The following is a 24,110-nucleotide window of genomic DNA, read 5'->3' on the forward strand; positions in this document are numbered from 1 at the left end:
ATACCTTGGATATCCTCAGATTCAAGTCCCTACTTACCTTGGATATTATAAGGGTTCAGTCCCTACATACCTCGGTTATTATCAGGGCCCGGTGCCCTCTAACATACCATATCATTCTACCTTCGTTACATTTTCTTTCCACTTCCTTCATTCATAACTAATATAACAACTATGTGCATACCAGTTAAACAATCCATGTCATTCACATTCATACTCAAACATATATCTAATATTCACTTACCATTTAAATTAACTGTATAAATCTAAACACATTGTAGTATGCACACAACCCCGAAAACATAACACATAAAAAGGGGCTAGAACTCACCTGTAGACGGTTCCTCTCCGAATTAGTAGTAATGCCTTTCTTCAACTGTGCTCGACTAACTGTTAATAATTACACATGTTAACTTTCTATTTTGATATATTAAAGTCTTAAGTTACTTAATCTGAACTCATCATCTTTAACGTAACCAACTTTATGGGTTAACGAAACCGACTTCATCAGTTTACATTTTTTGACGTTATTTATATATTTATTGTTATATTTATTTCATCATTATTAATTTTCATTCTTAACTTTATCTTAAATTCCCACCTTCACACTTTATTATATATATATATATATATATACACTTTAAAAGTTATCTTTCGTTCGTATCTTCCTTAAAATTCCTCCACTCATATAACGAGCACCTATGTTTAAGTGTTTCTGAACGGGTCCCACGAGTCATTGGTTTAGCATAAGGCGGGTTGCGGGTTCTAAACAAGTCGGGCCTCGGGTTCGGGTTTCGTTCATGCCTTCTCATCTCCACAATCCTTTTATTATAAAATCTTTTTTTATTCTTATCTTATTCATTTATTATTTATTATTACTTACTTATTACATTTACTTTTATTATTATTATTATTATTAATATAAATATATAACCACTCACCACACCCTTTCCTCTTCATCATTCCCAACCCTAGCCTCCCCCTTCCCCCCTGCTTTCTTCTTTCTCCGACAACCCATAGCGCCGCCGCCACAAACCCTTTCCCCACCATCTCCGGCCACACCACCGCATCACTCTTCCATTTCCAACCACCTATAAAACCCCAATGAAAGCCATCGGAAGGTCGGTATATCTCTACTTGCTTCGCCTCACAATAGTTCGCACGGGATTCTTCGCATTCGAGTTCGCACGAAATTTCGCGTCGAACGGTACTTTCGTATAAGGATTTTCGCATGTCGCATAAGGAGTTAACTCAGATCGAGTTCGGGTTCAGTTTCATCGCACCGGCTTGGTAGGTTTGGGTTTGGTTCGAGGTCATGGTTGGCTATTGGGTTCGGATCTGGTTTAAGGGGTTGCACCTCGGGTTTCGTGTCTGACCATTGTTCGCCGGAAACGGGATTCAACTCGCCGGAATTTCGCTTGCATCGAGCCTCTGTCACGGTGGTGACAGCCTCAAGTTGTTACACTTTATTAATATTTGCATTATTTATCTTCTCTTGTCAAATTCCTAGTTATTGTTATTTGTTTGATTTGTTGAAGCTTGTTTATCTTTATTTGATTTGGTTCGCTTTTAGTCTTTAACTCCTTTGTTATCAAACTTGATCAAGAAATGAAAGGAAAATGAACATAAATCGTTACCTTTTGGTGTGGTTGAGCTAGATCAAGGATGGATGAATTGGAAATATTTGGTGTCCAGGGGGTCTTTGTTGTGTTTGGGTGTGTGTAAAATGATTGGAATGATGATGGTGGAATGATAAAAATGGAAATCTAGGGTTTAGGGGTTTAAATAGGCAAAGCCCAAAGGCTTTTAGGCCCAAATCAATCTTAAGTCCATTAATCCTCATTAACTTTATCCACTACCTACATATTATTTTAATTAATTTAACGACATTTCACGACACGTCAACTAAAATAAACTCGTAACATTTTTTTTATTATTTATTGGAACTAGGCGTTACAAGTCTCTCCCCCTTAAAAAGGTTTCGTTCCTGAAACCTACCTATTACATAAACAATTGCGGGTAGAACTTACGCATCTCCTCTTCTAGTTCCCATGTTGCATCGGATCCCTTGCGATGTTTCCAACCACCTTGACTAAAGGAATAATCTTTTGACGAAGTTGCTTATCCATACGGTCGACAATTTTGACTGGCTGCTCGATGTAATTTAGTCGCTTATCCAGCTCTATGTCCATTAATGGCATGTGAGACGTGTCGTCGACGAGACATTTTCTTAAGTGAGAAACGTGAAAGGTAGAGTGAATCCCTTCTAGTTCGGCAGGTAGATCTAGCTTATGAGCCACTTCTCTTACACGAGCGATAATCTTAAACGGTCTAATATACCTTGGACTCAACTTCCTCCTCTCTTTCTAAAACGGATGATACTTTTCCACGACGCGACCTTAAGCATCAGGTTGTTGCCAACGTTAAACTCGATCGGTCGTCATCGCTTATCGGCATAAGACTTTTGACGGTCTTGAGCAGCTTTCATCCTTGCCTTGATTTGATCAAACCTCGATGAGGTTTCTTGCACCACTTCCAAACTACCCATCTCTTTCTGACCAATCTCTCCCCAGCATACAGGAGTTCTACAACATCTACCATACAACATCTCGAATGCAGGCATTCCAATGCTCGAATGTTAGCTGTTGTTGTATGAGAATTCTGCTAAATGGAGATGATCATCCCAGCTTCCTCCAAAATCTAACACACATGCACGTAGCGTATCCTCAAGGGTTTGGATAGTCCGCTCAGACTGTCCATCTGTTTGAGGATGATACGCCATGTTGATGTTCAATCTTGTTCCTATTGCTTCATGGAACCTGTTCCAGAATCTGGAATTAAAACGGGTGTCTCTGTCGGATACGATCGACAACGGCACTCCATGCTTCGTTGCCACTTCTTTAATGAACACATTCTCTAACGTTTCTGACGAGATAGCCTCTCGTATAGGCAGAAAGTGAGCAATTTTAGTTAAACGGTCCACAATCACCCAGATGGTATCATGATTCTTAGCTGTATGAGGTAGCTTAGTAATGAAGTCCATGTTGATGTGTTCCCATTTTCACTCAGGTATTTACAAAGGCTGTAGCTTCCCATACGGTTTCTGATGTTCTGCTTTAACTTGTAAGCAAGTCAAGCACTTACTGACATAATCAACCACTTCATTCTTCATACCAGGCCACTAATAGTCCTTCTTCAAGTCTTGATACATCCTGTTGGATCCTGGATTAATCGAATATCGAGATTTATGAGCCTCGTCCAGAATTCGATTTCTGAGATTCCCATGGAGCGGAATCCACATTCGATCGAATATGATCTTTACGCCTTGCATATTATCAATCAACTCAGTCAGTTTCCCATAAATCCTCTCTTTCTCAATTAACCCTTCGTCTGCCAGCACTTCTGTCTGAACCTTGCTAATTTATGTAAAGAGATCTAAGTTGACAGTCAGCTTGTATGACTTCACGTTTTCTATCATTTCTTCATTCTTCCGGCTTAGAGCGTCGGCAACTACATTCGCCTTACCCGGGTGATACTTAATTTCATAGTCATAATCCTTAATCAACTCTAGCCACCTTCTTTGCCTCATATTCAACTCTTTCTGCTCGAAGAAGTATTTCAAACTCTTGTGATCCGTATAGATAGTACACTTAGTACCATACAAGTAGTGTCTCCAGATCTTAAGAGCATGTACTACAACTGCTAACTCTAACTCATGCGTCGGGTATGTACATTCGTGAACCTTCAGTTGTCTAGACGCATAAGCTATGACCTTTCCTCGTTGCATCAACACGCAACCTAACCCTTGATATGAAGCGTCAGCATAAACTGCTAAATCCTCGTTACCATCAGGTAAAACAAGAATTGGAGCTTGCGTGAGCCTCTTTTTTAATTCTTCAAACGCCTCATTTTGGAACTTACCCCAACTGAATACCACAGTCTTTCAGGCCATACTGGTCAACGGTGCGGCTATCTTGGAGAAACCTTGAATGAATCTCCGATAATAGCCGGCCAACCCTAAGAAACTGTGTATCTCCGTCGGATTCCAATTCTTTATCGCCTCAATCTTAGCTGGTCTACAGTAATCCCTTCAGGATTGATTATATGACCTAGAAACTGCACTTCACGCAACCAGAATGCGCATTTCGAGAACTTGGCGTACAGTTTCTCTTCTTTCAAGACTTCCAATACTTCTCTCAGATGCTTAGCATGATCAGACTCGCTTTTCGAGGTGAAAACGATAACCGACTTATCTAACATTGGCCTACATACCCTATTCATCATGTCCATGAATGCCGTGGGAGCATTTGTTAGACCGAACGACATCACGAGGAACTCGTAGTGCCCATACCGCATTCGGAACGCCATTTTTAGGAATGTCTACCTCTTTCACTTTCACTGATGATAGCCCGACCGAAGGTCTATCCGCGGGAACCAGCTAGCGCCTTGTAATTGATCGAACAAGTCGTTAATCCTTGGCAACGAATATCTATTCTTCACCGTAAGCTTATTCAGCTCATGATAATCGATACACAATCTCATGCTTTCATCCTTATTCTTCACAAACAACACCGGCGCGCCCCACGGGGAAACACTCGGTCGTATAAAACCTTTGTCGGGGAGTTCTTGCAGTTGGGACATCAATTCTTTCATCTCGGACGACGCCAGTCGGTAAGGTGCTTTCGCGATGGGCTGTGCTCCCGGTACTAACTCAACCTGAAATTCTACCTCTCGTTCCGGTGGCAATCCCGGAAGGTCCTCAGGGAACACCTCGGGATAGTCGCACGCTATTGGAACATCTTTCACTTCTTTTGCCTCCGCTGAAGCGTCAACAACATACGCTAGGTAGGCACCTCACCCTCGCCATCACATCTTATCGGCTATTATCATCGAAATGACGTTAAGCCCCTTACTTGCCTCATCACCATAAACCATCACTTTATCACCATCCAAAGATTATAACTCTATCAACCTACTCTTATGCACTATCAGAGCCTCAAAATCAGACAGCTGATTCCTTCTTCATTACTTTCTACAGTTGGAGTCCTACCGCTTTCGTATATCATTACGTCACACATTTCTTCAAAAGGTGTCTGGTTGGCACGTGTCCTTCCACAGCATCAAGTACGACGTCCTTATGCTCGTCTCTTTGCAACATTCGCCATATCTTTTCTCTAAGGAAACACAAACGTTATCACTTCAGGAATTATTTAGCACATGATTTGTAAGGTAAGTAGTTAATGACAATGGCTAAGTGTAATTAACTCTTTACATTAATCCTCAGGTCCTACGTACTTCCCTTTATGATTTCACTTGTGCTAGTTTCTACTATGCAAACATACAAATAACCTACATCCTTATCCCTAGCAATTAAGCTAGCATACACACCTTCTTCTCTAGCAATTAAGCTAATATTTATATATTCTTCTACTTTCATTTAACATACATACACATATATTCATAAATCTTTACATGAACTCAATCATGTACTCTACCATTCTCGATCTTGCTTGAGTGACACATGGCATTCTCTAACTGGCATCTTCTTTCTTTATTCTTTAAGTCTCATTCTCTGTTCGAGTCTAAGCATGTAGGATGCTTATTCTCTCGAACTTATGCTCTGATACCAACCTGTAAGGCCCCCGACCCGGGTGCCCTACTTTCTCGCTGGTTGGATTTACTCATTCACATAATTCGTAAATTCAGAGTTAATTAAAACATTTCGCGGAATAAAAGTATTCATTCATACATATCATAAACATTTTGTTTTAAAATAACATAACATAAGTCTTAAACATAAAACATGAATGACACGGGTGTCTTCTCTTTATAGCAATGTCAGTCTTCCTCTTATTGCCACGTGCCCTCATCAAGCAACTTGTCTCATTCTACTTGCCTGCGTGCATACTAAAAGTCAGCTACGCTGAGTGAGTTTTAGTTAATTAACATACATTACATTCACTTTCTTACTAATACGCGTCCGAAGATACGTATTAATACTTACCTGTTCATCTATCATTGAATCATACATACATACATGCATTCATACATTCATACTTCTTACTGACCACATACCTCGGATACAATAAAGAACCGGTCCTCACTTACCTTGGATATTATAAGGGTCCAGACCCTACATACCTCGGAATTAATAAGGATCCGGTGTCCTGCATACCTTGGATATCCTCAGATTCAAGTCCCTACTTACCTTGGATATTATAAGGGTTCAGTCCCTACATACCTCGGTTATTATCAGGGCCCGGTGCCCTCTAACATACCATATCATTCTACCTTCGTTACATTTTCTTTCCACTTCCTTCATTCATAACTAATATAACAACTATGTGCATACCAGTTAAACAATCCATGTCATTCACATTCATACTCAAACATATATCTAATATTCACTTACCATTTAAATTAACTGTATAAATCTAAACACATTGTAGTATGCACACAACCCCGAAAACATAACACATAAAAAGGGGCTAGACTTCATCAGTTTACATTTTTTGACGTTATTTATATATTTATTGTTATATTTATTTCATCATTATTAATTTTCATTCTTAACTTTATATTAAATTCCCACCTTCACACTTTATTATATATATATTACAAGTTATCGTTCGTTCGTATCTTCCTTAAAATTCCTCCACTCATATAATGAGCTCGTATGTTTAAGTGTTTCTGAACGGGTCCCATGAGTCATTGGTTTAGCATAAGGCGGGTTGGGCATTCTAAACGAGTCGGGTCTCGGGTTCAGGTTTCCTTCATGCCTTCTCATCTCCACAATCCTCTTATTATAAAATCTTTTTTTTATTCTTATCTTATTCTTTTATTATTTATTATTATTTACTTATTAATTTTCTTTTTATTATTATTTTTATTATTATTATTATTATTATTATTATTATTATAAATATATAACCACTCACCACACCCTTTCCTCTTCATCATTCCCAACCCTAGCCTCCCCCTTCCCCCTGCTTTCTTCTTTCTCCGGCGACCCATAGCGCCGCCGCCACCCCCTCTCCCCACCATCTCCGGCCACACCACCGTATCACTCTTCCATTTCCAACCACCTTGACAACCCCAACGAAAGCCATCGGAAGGTCGGTATATCTCTACTTGCTTCGCCTCACAATAGTTCGCACGGGAGTCTTCGCATTCGAGTTCGCACGGAATTTCGCGTCACACGGTACTTTCGCATAAGGATTTTTGCATGTCGCATAAGGAGTTAACTCAGATCGGGTTCAGGTTCAGGTTCAGTTTCGTCGCACCGGCTTGTTAGGTTTGGGTTTGGTTCGAGGTCATGGTTGGCAGTTGGGTTTGGATCTGGTTTAAGGGGTTGAACCTCGGGTTTCGTGTCTGACCATTGTTCGCCGGAAACGAGATTCAAATCGCTGGAATTTCGCTTGCACCGAGCCTCTGTCACGGTGGTGATAGCCTCAGGCTGTTACACTTTATTATTATTTGCATTATTTATCTTCTCTTGTCAAATTCCTTGTAATTGTTATTTGTTTGATTTGTTGAAGCTTTTTTATCTTTATTTGATTTGGTTCGCTTTTAGTCTTTAACTCGTTTGTTATCAAACTTGATCAAGAAATGAAACGAAAATGAACATAAATCGTTACCTTTTGGTGTGGTTGAGCTAGATCTATGATGGATGAATTGGAAATATTTGGTGTCCAGGGGGTCTTTGTTGTGTTTGGTTGTGTGTACAATGATTGGAATGATGATGGTGGAATGATAAGAATGGAAATCTAGGGTTTAGGGGTTTAAATAGGCAAAATGTAAAGGCTTTTAGGCCCAAATCATTCTTAAGTCCATTAATCCTTCTTAACTTTATCCACTACCTACATATTATTTTAATTAATTTAACAACATCTAACGACACGTCAACTAAATAAACTCGTAACATTTTATTTATTATTTATTGGAACTAGGTGTTACCACACGAAACCAACCTCCCCTAAACTATCCCTTTCCTTTTCCCAACCCAAACAATCCCCCTCAACAAAATATAAACTTCCAATTTGCTCCCAACCTTTCAAATAATTTTTTCGACACGCAATTTGGCATGTACGCCAATTTGCTCAACCCCCAAAACACGACACCGGTGTTCAGGTCAAACCAACCGGATTCTGTGCCGAAGAGTCAACCAGAGTGGGGTGCTTGTTCAAGCCGAAAGCTTTGTAAACACAAAGGAAGGCCCCGGAGGAGCCGGCGGTGGGAAGACAATACATATCGTGGACTGATGAGGAGGAGGAAGTATTTCTCACACATTCTTGGGTGGTCATTTTGGAGGATCCCGATGCCAGTAAACTTTTATTATTATTTTTTTTTTCATTTTAGTAAGTATTTTTTTTAAGTTAACACTAATTGTATAAATAATTTTAATTGTTGCCAACTTTCAAAGACATGGAATATTTTGACGAAATAATTTGAAAATTGTGTCGAGCTCTCGGGCACGAGGTCGGATTGGTGAGGTAAAGAAGTTGTTGAAGCCTATTTGAGGGTTATAAACACAACCTGCCAATATTCTGTGGGATCTACAACTGATTGAGCACTAGCAACTAGGGTAGCAGCAAAAACGATGCCGGCATCCATCAAAGAGCGTTAACAAAATATTGAGCTCATGGGCAAGGGGGGCCATTAAGTTCTTCAGTTGTTGGGAGCATCTTCGGAATTACCCGAATTGGCTCGAATTACCCACCGTCCCTGTCACTCGACGATCCGGCACATCATCCTAACCGTCAAAAAGGTCGAATACCTTGTCCTCCACAAATCCAAGCACACCTGTATCCGGCTTCGATGCTCGTAACTTCGACCTCGTTGACGAAGACGAGGTTAATTTAGGGGACGGCGACGTACAAGAGTTCCCTCGACTCCAGGGAAACGAAGTAGAAACAAGGGGAAAATGTGCAGGCTCATCATCGGCACAAGCCGACGAGGGACTCACGAAGACGTGGAGCAACAATGAGATATGTTCGGCCGTTTTGAGACCGAGAGTCTGGACCGTCACGCTACTATCCGTGCTAACACCGAAGCCAATGCACAGTTTGCCGATTCATATAGATTGCGGCAAATGGAACGAGACATCCAGTTCTTGCGCTCACTCGGCGAAACCGAAGCAACCAAAGAATTGGAAGAAAAACGAAAACAAAAAATACGGGAAATATACGGCTATGACATTAGTTTTTAGTTTTAGTGTTTTTAATTCTAATTTTTATTATATACTTTTTTTATTGAGTTAAGTGCCATTTTATTTTAATATTTGTTTTTTTAATTTTAATGTATTTTATTTATTTAATTTAATGAAGTTTTATTTGTTTAGTTTAGTTATAAAAAGATAAATAAATAAAATGACGTGGCGATGTGATGAAACTGTATTGAGCTACAAACCACGATACTTTAAAAACTGAAAATTGTCCCACAATAACGTGGCGTCACGTATCAGAATAGCTTCCCTCTCAATGTGGCCCCTCTACGATACATGGTCTTGTCGTCTCTTCTAAGTGCTCTCCTTTTTTGTTTTAATATTATCGGCCTTTTAAAAAAGAGTTAATTTTTAAAACTAATATATTCCGCGTGTGTCCATGTTTGTAAACTTGGTATCAATGCGTGCAACACTTTTCATAAAATCAACAATATCAAACATGCTCCTTTATCAGCTTTTTATTTACAAGAACTATTTTAGTTATCACTTCATGGCATGTGGCGTTCTAGGCAGAAATGAGGCACTTTGTAAAAATTGATGCATTGGTGAAAAGGAAATATTCACAAAGTGTTCCTTTTTTATAGATAGATTTCAAAGATGTCACCATAAAATTTAAATTCCATCTACTAACATGTCGTCCCCTCTACTTTAGGAGTTTGAGACGACATGCTTCTTAACTCGTCGTCTCCCTGCCATGTTAGCTCAAAACTCGTCGTCTCACCATCATGTTAGCTCAAAACTCGTTGCCTCTACTTGCCATGTTAGCTCAAAACTCGTCATCTCCCCGCCATGTTAGCTTAAACATTAAATTTAATAAATTTTGTTATTTAAAAAATTGTATCATAAAATGATTTTGATGGTAAGCATTAGTTTCTTAATCGTTTTATTATCCAAAATCCTATATGCAAGAATTTAAAAACCAATAAAATTAAAATCATTTAATTTTTTTTAAATTAGTTTAGGATCCATGTTTTTAGTAAGACAAGGTAGAATTATTTTTAGCTAACATGGTGAGGAGACGACGAGTTTTGAACTAACATGACGGTGAGACGACGGGTTTTGAGCTACATGGCGGGGAGATGGTGAGTTAATAAGCATGTCGTCTCGAACTCTTAACGTAGAGGCGACGACGAGCTAATAAAGAGACAAATATGGAATTTGAATTTTGGAATGATATAACTAGAATCTCTCTCTTAAAATGGAATATTTTGGGAATTTTCCTGGTAAAATTCTATTGCATTCATTACTCATTAATATAAATTAAATCTACCTATTCTAATAATGTAAAATAAATGTAGACACTTGTCATTTTTTGGTTAATTCTCGCAATTTTTTCCCTCCAAAACTAATATATATGTAATAGATCAATTATTATTCACTTTCCTTTTAAACTATATTTATATAACATCTATATATTTTTATAAATATAAATATTAACATATTAGTTTACTTTATATTTCAAAATACTTGGTGAATTCCAAAAATCAACAACAAATTATGTTTCTCGAATGAAAATTGTTTCGGATTTGTTGTGAAACCTAAATTTGATTTTATGAGTCAAAAGTTGTTAAATAAATTGTTTGGTATAAGTATTTAGGTCAAAATTTGTTACGGGTCAAAAATGAAAATTTTGAGTATTTTTAAAAGTTTGATAATGCAAACTAGATTTGTTGTCAAATTTGTTACGGGTTCAAAGTGTTGACTTGAAAATGTTAAAAGTATGAAAGTTAGAATTTTATATATGATTCGGGTTTCAAAATTATTTTTAAGGGCATTTTTTGAAATAATCAAAAGGTTCTGGATTTGACAAATTGAGTATTTTTCTTTTACTATTAAAATTTAAGAAAAGATTATCTATAAATGCTTTTAACTTTTATCATATTTGAAATATTTATATCAACATTAATTTTTTCTTCAATGGTGATCAAAACATTGTATGGGAAACATGTCATGCAAAACTATGCTCGAATGAAACAAAATATTCACAAAATTGAATGGGTTAGCATGTTATTTTTTATATTGCCATTATGACAAAGTCGAGAAGCACTTTGAAACTTACCAAAATCTTTTTCATGGTGTAGCTCAAAAAAACATAGTTCCTGAAGAACATTATCGTTACAATTTAATATTCTACTTTCCTTTGTTTGGTTTGGTGGTAAATTGAGAAATATATCAATAAAGGTAACGCTCATTTTGTATTTAGGCTGAGTGGTTAGAACTACTATCGTATGAGAGGTCTTATTTCCGAAATTGGTTCATAACCAAAATTGTTTCAATTATATATATATATATATATATATATATATATATATATATATATATATATGACAGCGAGAATGAATTTTTCAATAGAAAGATGATTCTCGGGTACATTTTTGCACGGGTATTTTTTTATTAAGTTCATTTAAAAAAATCATTTTGTAATATAAATAAAATCAATTTATGTACACATAGTATAGATACAAGCATAGATGTAATACATTTTTTTTCATATACGCTATGTAATTATTTGTGTTACTTGTAATTTTATAATTTGAATTATCATGTGTATAACACGGGCTCTAAAACTAGTATAAGTAATATAAATATTTGGTTGGTGGGAAAAAACCAACTGGAAGTGTTAAATGTCATGTTAAACCAACTAGAAGTGTTAAATTGATCGTGTAGAATGGTTGATGGATTGACCTTAACACAACCCGAAAATAATATTAGACATATACCCAGGGCCGTCTTTAAGAATCCAGTAAAATTTCGATGTTTGGGACGAGCATAAAAAAAGGTCTCTGAAATCATATTTCTAATTATGTAATAAATAATTTGGCAATTTTACTAATTGAGTTGGAGCATTTACATTAAGTTCCCTACCATATATCTGATGTACTGAAAGCGGTCTATAAAAACTTAACCTAACCTAGACACTAGACACTCTAGTTTTAAATTTATAAATCTAGACTATCTTAATGCTTGACCACTAGACAGACAAGTGTACCTATCAACTGTAGTAAAGTCTAATGAAGTCCGGGATATCGAACCCAAAGGATACTAGCGACACCTAAATTAGACTCTGACTAATAACTTAATTAAATAAATTTAATTGATTTTTATGTTTTTTTTATTTATTAACTATAAACTAAAGAATACTTAAAATGGCACTGACACTAACAGAATTTAACTCGATGATCTAGATGAACTCAATGATAGGAGAAGCACTACCTAGGTTTAGAATCCTACTTGTGAATCTTGGATCTCTCTCAGATATGGGAACTATGATAGAACTGGGATCTTAAAATACGACACCCTTAGACAACCTAGTGGATCCGTGATTATTTTCCGGGTGTGACCTAAAAGGAAACCCTAAAAGGCGTGCAAACTTACCGGTTAGTCAGATTACCTGTCAGTCTCTCTAAGAACAGTAAGTACCCTAAAACATATATTACCTATCGGTCTCACTATCTTAATACACCCTAAAGTGCAAGGGGTAACCTAAGAACCGTCGATAAGATAGGGAATTACAATGAAACCAGAGAAATCTAGGAAACCTTTGTCAGGACGTTCTAGCATAAACACCCAATCCCAAGGACAATTCGACTATTTATTACCTCTCAGTCTCTAGATAAGTAGAATATAAAGCTCTAACAAATCACCAACTAATATTCATATGGATTACTACATCTAATAAAACCATAAAATATTCATAAACACATAATAAGCGACCTAAACATTCATCTATAACTAAAAGATATTCAAAAAGACACATGCGGAACAAAAATCAATAGTAAATCAAAAGTAGATACACAAGCACGTGAAATCAATTGTAAAAAGATTTTTTACTTTAGCATTAATCCAACATTAGAAACCAAGATAATATCCGCAAATCACAAAGTAATCATTAAAAACCTAGGTAACTAGGAGTTCAACCAACAATCATAATTCATACCCAACAACAAAACAAAATAATCTGGCTCAAACAATTAATTCATAATGATAATAATAAATTAAAACTGAAAATTATAATGATGTTTGATGAGTTGAACCCGAACGTCTTCCAATCGAAACAATCTCTTTTGCTCTCTTCTCTCTTTTTTCTTATGTTGTTCCGTCCCCAGGGATGCCACACCCTCGCGTCAGCAGCCAGTTCAAAGTCCTCTTAATAATTGCCGACGCCCCTCTCAATAAGTTAAAACCTTTTCTTTTTATCTTCATATTTTGGGATGCTAATACATTTATTCATGTGCCCGTAACATACCCGTTTTTTAAAGTCATGGACCCATATTTCTACTATTGGCTTTCCTGCACAAATAATGTATTATGAAAATCAACTCACATAATAAACTCAATTTCAAGATGTACCAACATCAATCAGTTAATTTAACATTGCATCACTTCATTATTAGCTTCAATTAGTTAACTCAATTTAATAAATAATTAATAATTTATTTTTAACACTAAAACTTGCTTCATTATCAAAGTACAGCCAAGTAAAATGAAAAAAGGATAACCATGACGATAAAATTTGTGTAAGTTTTACCCATGAATCTCAAGTTTAATAAATCACTTTAATTTAGCACGGTGTCTTTTAAAACAGCAAAAATCAAAATATGAACCAATTAGAGATAATATTAAATAAAAACAACTCTGAACTTACTCAAAAGTATTGGAAATACTTATAATATTTAATAGAATTTAGCCCATATCAATATCCATATATATCATATAATTATACTAAAAATCACCACAGTTTCTCTCTCATTTTCAATTAAATAATACATTTTTATACTTTTATCATTATCATTTCTCCCTTCTTCTGATGTTGTCTAAATTATATATATATTTAAATAAATACTTCCTACACTTTTAAAAATTTTGGGCTAGGTTTTTGTTCAATCTTGCTCTTAGTTGGATCATATTTAAATTTTAAAGGTCTCAAATGTCAACGACCTAAAATGAGTTATTTTTATTAAACTTGAGACAATGAGCCAAGACGAATTATATTTACTATTTTGAGAACAACAATTTTGTAGCTCAACATAATTTATTATGATTATTAATACAGTTTGTTTAAAGTTATCATGCAATCTATTTTAGTCTGCATGAATATTAAATTGAATCTTAAAGTATAATATTAAACACAATTTTTGGTTTGTTTTGAACATAGGTGACGTCACAAAGTTGAATGCATGGAATTGTTTGAATTATTTAGACGGCCCATTAAAAAAACGGTTTAGAGCCCGTATGAAGTCGGTGGTCTTTTATTTTGGATGTACGCAAGAATAAAAAGGGTTTTCTATGAGGCTACAAGAGGAGGAACCTACGAAAAAAAAGAAAATTGAGGTTTTAGAGCTCTCAGAATTATTGGGGACCAGCAATAGTTTGGAGGGTAGCAAGTCAACTGGGAGCACTCGAGTTTAACTCTTGCTCATCCAAACATTCTTATTATTTGGTTTGAATTTATTACTTTTGTTATGAATTTATTATTTGAACCTATTTATTTTCTTTTGTTCTTGAGTATGGTTGTTGATTAAACCCTTTACAACACCTAGGCTTATGATAAACCTTTGATTGACGTTTGATTTTATTGGGATTGCTTTTCATTATGGGTTCATGAATCAGTAAAGAGTTTAATATTATTTATTTGATGCATATGAGTGCGTGGTTTTATTTGACGGAGTCTTTGGTGATTGCATGTCATATAATAGGATTATGTTAGGTCATTTACTGTGTGTTCTTAACTAGTTTGTGATAGATTAATAATAAGATTATAGAAACAATATTGTAAATCAAATAAATAAAAGTGTGCTACTAACCTAAAAAGCTGTAAGGTGATATGTTATTTGATAGATGTTGGTTGATTAAGATTGCTAGATTTAGTTCTTCGTAAGGAGTTCGTCTAGGTTTGATTTTTCAACTTTGTCTATTAATGTCGAATGAATGTATTAAACTGCCGTTGATTTCCGCGCTGTTAGGTAGGATTTCATATAAAGGTACTCGTTCATAATTAATTAGATAACCATAAGGAAGTTTAATATTAAAACCGGTGTTCTTAAGAATTTACTAGAAATCCATAGGTGTCTTCTTGAGAAAGGTCAAGGGTCCTATTCGGGTTTTCTTTTAAATGAATATTTTATGATCCCGGTTCCATAACGAAGCATTTTCTGATTATTTGATAACTGAACTTTGGGGATTCTAGCCTAGGTGGTTTTTCATTGTCATCTGATTTCAAATCACTTTAATTGTCTTTTGTTTATTTTATTTGTTTTTCTTAATTAGTTTAAAATTAATTTTCACTAAACCCCCTTCAAAATAGTAATAAATAAATAGCCATGTCTGTATTTAAGTCTAATTTAGCAAGTTTACGTAATTTAAAGAGTCTCGTGGGTTCAATATCCGAACTTATTTAGCTATACTAGAGTCGACCGGTTCACTTTCCGGTTAGTAGTTTTAGTCAAGTTAAGAGTCTAGAATTATGTTCATTAGCTTTGATTAGACTTGCTTGATACATACGTGCTATTTGTATTTTGTTTTGTTTTTGAGTCGTAGGAGTCTAAGTAGTTTTTATTCTGTTTTTCTTTTTATTTTTTTATTTTTTTTCGAGTCTGTTTTGAGTCGTAGGAGTTAGGTTAATATGGTTTAGTTTAATTATTTTAAATTTGTTTAATTTCTTTAATATATAGTTTATTTCATTATTATCTGGTGCCCCTGATCCTTTTCTGTTTAAGTTTATCTTTACAGTGATATTCATGGCGTGTTACTATGAGCCCGAATTTTGTCCGATGTTTGATAAGATAGGGAATGTTATCCGTTGTAAAGACTTATCTGGCGTGATGATGGATCACATTCCACATCCAGAAGAGATATTAATAGATTTCTTAGGTGTCATCTATAGTATTAATGTAAATGCACCACTTTCGAATATTATAGATGATTTTTGGCTGGGCTTAAAGAGTCAAATACAATTTAGTGAGCCGATGATCGAGTTTGAGGATGCTAGGTTAGAGAATCAAATAGAGGAATGTATTCCTTCTTAGGAGGATGAATTTAGGGATGAATTTGGTGAAGATTTGGTGGGTTTAGCCGATATAGGTGAGAGAGATTTTAACCCTGAAAGAGATATTGAGGAGCTTGAAGTTTTATTATTTGGGGAGCCGGTTAAGAAAATAAATGTCAAAGAGGAAACATCTCATTATGAAGAGTTGAAGATAAAGAACCGCATCTCAATGTGAAACATCATCTGTATCTACACGGTGAAGCTGATCGGTTTTTAGAAATACTCATTCGTGGATCACCACGTAAATCAAGAGCCCAAGAAGGAGGATATCTAGACTCAGGAATCAAAGTGTGACGAATTTGTCGTATCCTCGGAATTTCAATAATTGGTGGATCGAGCTGGATGCATATTTTTGTGCCCACATGAGTTTGAAAATTAGTTTCTTCCCAAATAATTGTAAAAGAAGAGTGTTGAGGAGCACTAATGGGAAGCGGATAAAGGAGAAGCCTCCTGATTGAGGTTTTAGGAACAAGTTCGGCTGAAGACTATTTTGTAAACTTAGTGCTTCCCAGGAGGCAACCCGGTACTATGTTTGTATTCTATTTTTATTTTTATTTTGGTTTTACTTCTTTGCTCTGGTGGGTGTTGCTTTTCTTACTTGCAGGTTGTTCAAGGGTTGCTTATGAGATGATTGATTAGCTATGGTTTTAAACAAGTGTGGGGATGCCACTTGCTTCAGGATTTTCGATTTCGTTCGTGAGAGATTCAGTTATTTGAACATATGTTGCCGATTGCTTTTGAATTGGAGGGCACGGAACACGACACACGACCATTGCTAATTACCAGGGGAGTCTGTTCCATTTTCCTTATTTTATTTTATTTTTGTCTTTTTCCTATCTTACATTGAGGACAATGTGAAATTTAAGTGTAGGGATGAGGAGCTGACGTTCTAAATGTAAAAATATATATATAAAAATAAAAGTAAATAAAGGCTTAAACAATAATAAATAAATAAATAAAATTTTTTGAAGAAAAAAAAATGTCCCAAAAATTTAACAGAAAATTTTTAGAAAAATTTTGCAAAAAAAATGGAAAATAATAGAAAATTCGGAATTTGGTCTTTCAAACTACTAATACATATAAGATAATATAAAAGAAAGCGTACTAAGCTTGGGATATGTCAGTAGGCCCAACTAGTCTTGAAAGATTTCCCATTGCATATTCTGAACAAACCTAATTAATCTTAGAATTTGTGGGTTCTCATCCTTTGGAGGGATAGTGAAGCTAAAATTTGATAAGACATAAGGAGTATTACCATAAGTTGATTACTCCAAGATGGTTAGAATTAAATGGACTTTAAATTTGCACACTACTCCGTTTTATGAAAATAAACGGTGGCGTCCCACCTTGTCCATTTTTATACGAGCTTTAGTCTTTAGTTATATATTTATAAGTTAAATATGCCTAATTGCATAATGAAAAAAAAATTAAAAAAAAAAGAGAAAAAATATATGTTATTAAAAATTACAAAGTATTCGAATTACTCAAAAATTAAAAGTGAGAAAAGTTATGTAATAAAAAATGCCAAAGAATTATCAAAAATAGAAAATGAGGCCAAAAGTGCACAAACTAGACGGGACTAAGAGCTTACGTGTTACCAAGGGGATGGTGACTCTGAGGATACAGTATTGGGGCTCGAAAGTTTTAGTCAATAAATATTTTCTTAGAGAATATATAGGAAAAGTCCAATAATATATAGAGCATGCTCGTACGACCTCACTTGACCTATCATCCATAATTCCAACTAAGTGAATTTTCTTCTTACCATTAAGCGGGTACTTATCTTACGGTGATAGATTGAACCAATCTGCTTCAACCCGGTTTCTAATTGTCTTTATTATGCTTGAGATAAGAGGTAAGTGGATCTGTAACTCAAAAGGTGTGAGGCCCATAAGTTTTTTATACCATTTGAACTTAAATGCTTAATATGCGTGGGGGTTTGATAGGCTGTTGGCTGGGTTTAAGTGATAGCAATATCGGCAATCGCAGTTTTTACGTTTATTTGAGCTTTAAAATAACCTATATGTTTTTAAGAACATATTTTCCCATTATGATTCCATTGCAAAATGTTTTTTTCTGGGACGAATAAAAAGAGTAAGTGTGGGGATATTTGATGTGGTCTAAATTATATATATTTTTAAATAAATATTTTCTACACTTTTAAATACTTTGAGCTAGGTTTTTTTTCAATCTTACTCTTAGTTGGATCATATTCAAATTTTAAAGGTCTCAAATGTCAACGAGCTAAAATGAGTTGTTTTTATGAGTAAAGTGTCATTTTCGTCATTGTGGTTTGGCAAATAATGCGAATTTAGTCCAAAAAGTTTATTGTTTGTATATATGGACCCTCCACATTTCCTAATTATTGCCAATTACATCCAAGGCACTAACTCCGTTAAATTAAATCATTAATTCAGGGGTAGACATGTCTTTTCACTTTTTCTTTATTACATGAGTACAGTGCCAAAATCGTCCCTGAAGTTTGGTCACATTTGCTAATTTCATCCAAAAACATTTTTTTTTCGCAATTAGACCCCGATGTTTCCCAACTGCTACCAATTTCGTCCAATTTGTTAACTCAGTCTAAATTTAACGTTAACTCAGGGGTGTTACTGTCCTTTTACATATTTGTTTACATTGTTATTATTATTATGCTGAGCTAAACCCCTTATATGACTAAAACTAAAGAAGAATAAACAAACGGATAATATATTGGATTCAAACAAAAGAATCGTGAAATGTTATATATGTTAGGGATGAGCAAAATCGGTACCGGTACCGATTGGTACCAGTACCGATTTGGTACCATCGGTACCAAGGTTTTGAGTTTTCGGGACTGGTACGGTACGGTACCGGTATTTCCCGAATTTTACCTCAAATACCGATAACGTCACGGTACCAAACATTTGCGATTTTCGGGATCGGGATTTTCGGTACTGGTACCGGTCGGTACCGTACGGTACCGAGCTCATCCCTAATATATGTCATCAAACAAACACATAATAAGAGTAATGTAAACAAACATGTAAAAAGACAGTGACACCCATAAGTTAACGTTGAATTTAGACTGAGTTAATAATTTGGACGAAATTGGCAATGGTTGGGAAAAATCGAGGGTCTACTTGCGAAAAAAAATATTTTTGGACGAAATTCGCAAATATGACCAAACCTCAGGGAAGATTTTGGCACTTTACTCATATAACAAAGAAATAGTGAAAAGACATGTCTACCTCTGACTTAACGATTATATTTAACGAGGTTAGTAATTTGGATGTAATTGGTAAGAATTGAGAAACGTGGAGGGTCCATATGCAAAAAATAAACATTTTAAACTAAATTCGCATCATTTGTCAAATCATATGAACGAAAATGACATTTTAATCTATTTTTATTAAACTTGAGACAATAAGGAAAGACGAATTATATTTAGTTCTTTGAGAACAACAATTTTGTAGCTCAACATAAATTATTATGATTATTAATACATTTCGTTTAAAGTTATCATACAATCTATTTTAGTTTGTATGAATATTAAATTGAATCTTCAAATATAATATTAAACACAATTTTTGGTTTGTTTTGAACCTAGGTGACATCACAAAGTTAAATGCATGGAATTGTTTGAATTATTTAAACAGCCCATTAAAAAAAAAGGTTTAGAACCCATATGAAGTCGGTGGTCTTTTATTTTGGATGTACGCAAGAATAAAAAGGGTTTTCTATGAGGCTACAGGAGGAGGAACCTACGAAAAAAAAGAAAAGAAAATTGAGGTTTTAGAGCTCTCACAATTATTGGGAACCGGCAATAGTTTGGAGGGTAGCAAGTCAACAGAGAGCGCTCGGGTTTAACTCTTACTCATCCAAAATTATTTGGTTTGAATTAATTACTTTTGTCATAAATTTATTATTTGAACCTATTTATTTTTTTTGTTCTTGAGTATGATTGTTGATTAAACCCTTTACAACACCTAGGCTTATGATGAACCTTTGATTGACGTTTGATTTTATTGGGATTGCTTTTCATTATGGGTTCATGAATTAGTAAAGAGTTTAATATTATTTATTTGATGCATATGAGTGCGTGGTTTTATTTGACGGAGTCTTTGGTGATTGCATGTCATATAATAGGATTATGTTAGGTCATTTACTGTGTAATCTTCACCAGTTTGTGATTTATTAATAATAAGATCATAGAAACAATATTGTTAATCAAATAAATAAAAGCGTGCTCCTAACCTAAAAGCTGGGTGATATGTTATTTGATTGGTCTTGGTTGATTAAGATTGCTAGATTTAGTTCTTAGTAAGAAGTCCGTCTAGGTTTGATTTTTCAACTTTGTCTATTAATGTCGAATGAATTTATTAAACTGCCGTTGATTTCCGTGATGTTAGGTAGGATTTCGTATAAAGGTACTTGTTCATAATTAATTAGATAACCGTAAGGAAGTTTAATATTAAAACCGATGTTCTTAAGAATTTACTAGAAATCCATAGGTGTCTTCTTGAGAAGGGTTAGGGGTCCTGTTCGGGTTTTCTTTTAAATGATTATTTTATGATCCCGGTTCTATAACGAAGCATTTTCTGATTATTTGATAACTGAACTTTGAGGATTCTAGCCTAGGTGGTTTTTTATCGTCATCTGATTTCAAATCACTTTAATGTCTTTTTTTTATTTTATTTGTTTTTCTTAATTAGTTTAAAATTAGTTTTCACTAAACCCCCCTCAAAATAGTAATAAATAGCTGTGTCTGTAGTTAAGTCTAATTTAGCTAGTTTACGTAATTTAAAGAGTCTCATAGGTTCGATATCCGAACTTATTTAGCTGTACTAGAGTCGACCGGCTCACTTACAGGTTAATAGTTTTAGTTGAGTTAAGAGTTTAGAATTATTACTTAGTGTTTAGATTAGCGTAATTTTAGTTAATAAATTTTTAACTACTTTTAGCACATCACCTTCACTCACAACCACTTTCTATAATATATTAAAAATAGTATACGGTGTGAATAGTGAAACCTCAAATTTAACTTTCCCGTATAATATTTTCTTTCTCATCTATTCACAACCACTTATAACTTTACCATATAATTTACAAATTTCCTTCACAAAATTTTAGAGAATAGGTTGAGAATGCTCTAAAGCCCAACAACAACAATGACAACGACGACAACGATAGCAGCATCAGCAACAGCAACAGCAACAGCAACAACAACAATAAAAAAGTTACTAAAATAGCTCATATAAAACATAATGGAAAGTTTTTTCTTTAAAAATAAAAACAACAGCAATGGAAATTGAGCCCATGACATTTGATTTCATAGACTATCAATCTTTCCTTGCGCCAATGAGTCATTTTGCATACTTGTGTTTTAAATCAAAATTATATATAGAAAATATACAATTTTTTAACACTTATGGGCTTTTCGGAATAATTCGCATAGGTTCGTCGCCTTCCCTTTGGGTTGGATATGTATTATCCCTAACACGACTTATGTATTCGGTTAACATGATTATGACCCACTTAATCATATTAGACATATTTAGGGCTGTCAATTTATGGCACGAACCTATTAACACGACACTACACATGTTTTAATAGGTTTGGGTTTGGGTTTAACCAGTTTCATGTCTTAAGCAGATCGACGTTTTTAACACGTGTTTAAATTTGTGTCCTAACAGTTAAAGACCTGTTAACCTTTTAGTAACCTGCGTAAATTTTTATTTTAAAAAACTAAATATATATACACTCCTAAAGTCTTAACCTAAAGTCATACTTAGAAGGCATTTCACTAATGCACGTTTGAACCCGATATTATATTTTTTATGGATGTTATGATTTGTTTCTATGCTTTTTTGTTTCAAGTATGTTATGGATTTGTCATCTTTTGTTTTAGGTATGTTATGGATTTGTGGTTTTTTTGTTCTAAATACGTTATGGATTATCTATTAATTAAAACTTTTATGCTAATTTTGAAAACTTTAATTTCGTGACATGTGCATTATTTGCTGTCTCTTTAAATAGGTCCCTTAACAGGTCTTAACAAGTTAACCTGTTACTAAACAAGCACGTGTTTGGAAAAAATGACACGATTAGTTATCGTGTCGTGTTCTTGTTTAGCATAACAGGTCTAAAGGATAATCCTCTTATTTAAAAGTTATTTTTTTGATTTCTTACTTCTTTGTTACGTTTACGTTTCCTTGGATTTAGGAGTTTACCAGATTTATCTCCAACTCTTCTCTATTTATTCCTTTGTAACCGAATGATGAGAACAATAATAGAAAGAATACTCTTGATTTCCATCAATATTTATATGGTATCAGAGTTGTTCAAAACCCTAAAGCTTTGATTCTTTCACGCCGCCGGCATCATTCGCTACGATGACCGGAGATAATGAAAAACCTGGAAGCAGTTTCGGCACCAGCATCGATTGTTCCTCACCCTACGACATTCATCCTTTAGTTATCCCAAACAACTACATGTCAATGATTTACTCACCGACAATAATTACACTAATTGGTCACAAAAGATGACAAAATTTTTATTCGCCAAAAACAAGATAGGGTTCACTGACGGGACCACCCTTAAGAAACCAGAATCGTCATCTCCTGATTACATGTCATGGATGCGGTGTGATGCAATGATAAAGGGATGGCTTACTACGGCCATGGAGAAAACGATTCGTAGCAGGGTTAAATATGCTAACACCTCTACAGAGATTTGGTCGGATATCCTTGAGAGATTTAGGAAAGAAAACGCTCCAAGAGCCTATGAATTAAGGCAACAGATTGCAGTCACTCGACAGGAGGGAGCTTTCGTGTCGGCATATTTCACCAAGTTACGGTCTTTGTGGGATGAAGCAGAGTCCGTGCAGCCCACTCCTCACTATTCTTGCAGTGGTTGTTCATGTAGTATTAGGAAAAGATTAACAGAACACTAAGATAAAGCAAGACTTCATGAATCTCTTATGGGGTTAGACTTGGAATTCACGGTAATTAAAGCCCAAATTTTGGCGATAAAACCAACACCCACTTTAGGAACTGCATACAATATGGTTAATCAAGATGAAAAGCAGAGGTCGATATCAGCTGATAAGAGGACCACGCACGAAATCGCTACATACAAAGCTTTCACTAAATGTGATGGGCCTCTTGGTTTGACAAAAGAGAAGTTTATTCCGAGGGCAAAGAAAGAAAGCAAAGAAACTGACCATTGCAATTTTTGTGGAAGAGATGGTCTAAAAGGGAAGGATGCTTCAGGCTTATTGGGTACCCGGAATGGTGGCCACCGGAAAGCACTAAAGGCGAAAAGACCAAGCTCAAGGCCGCCTGTATTGAAATAGATTTCAGTCCCGTTCCTGGGCTAACCAATGAATAGTACCAAACTTTTGTTAAACACTTTTCGGGAAGTAACATGGAAGAAAATACACGTGTTGCCAACATGGCTGGTAAGAGGAACGAAATTGGTGAATGGGTTATCGATTCGGGTTGCACTGAGCACATTACCCATCACATCGCTCTTCTTGAAAATAAAAAGAAAAACCACATTTGAGGCGCCTGTTGTTATACCAAACGGAGAGGCCATTCCCGTTGAGGGAAGAGGCGATTATACTCTTCCAGGAGGCGTCAAAATCAACAACGTTCTCTATGTTCCAAATTTTAATTGCAATCTTCTTTCTGTAGGATGATTGAGTAATGACCTTCAATGTGCAGTAACGTTCTTTTTTGTGTCATGCAGGGGTTACATTCGAGGAAATTGATTGGTGCGGGTAAACGCAAGGGAGGATTGTACCGAATGGGATGATCGGAGAAGATAGAAGAGCCATGATGACCACTGTTGACACATGGCACA

The 24,110-nt window shown here is 35.2% G+C and overlaps 1 protein-coding gene across 1 annotated transcript; it reads left to right on the plus strand.

Annotated features, from left to right (window-relative positions):
* Positions 1-22,788: 22,788 nt before the first annotated feature.
* On the plus strand, positions 22,789-23,199 carry LOC143542151 (uncharacterized). Its single transcript, XM_077034812.1, has one exon. The coding sequence runs from the start codon at positions 22,789-22,791 to the stop codon at positions 23,197-23,199; it is 411 nt and encodes a 136-aa protein (XP_076890927.1).
* Positions 23,200-24,110: the final 911 nt, after the last annotated feature.

Source organism: Bidens hawaiensis, unplaced genomic scaffold (assembly GCF_021521415.1).
Source record: "Bidens hawaiensis isolate Kalapana, Puna unplaced genomic scaffold, B.hawaiensis_p1.1 tig00012785_1, whole genome shotgun sequence".
NCBI classification, from domain to species: domain Eukaryota; kingdom Viridiplantae; phylum Streptophyta; class Magnoliopsida; order Asterales; family Asteraceae; genus Bidens; species Bidens hawaiensis.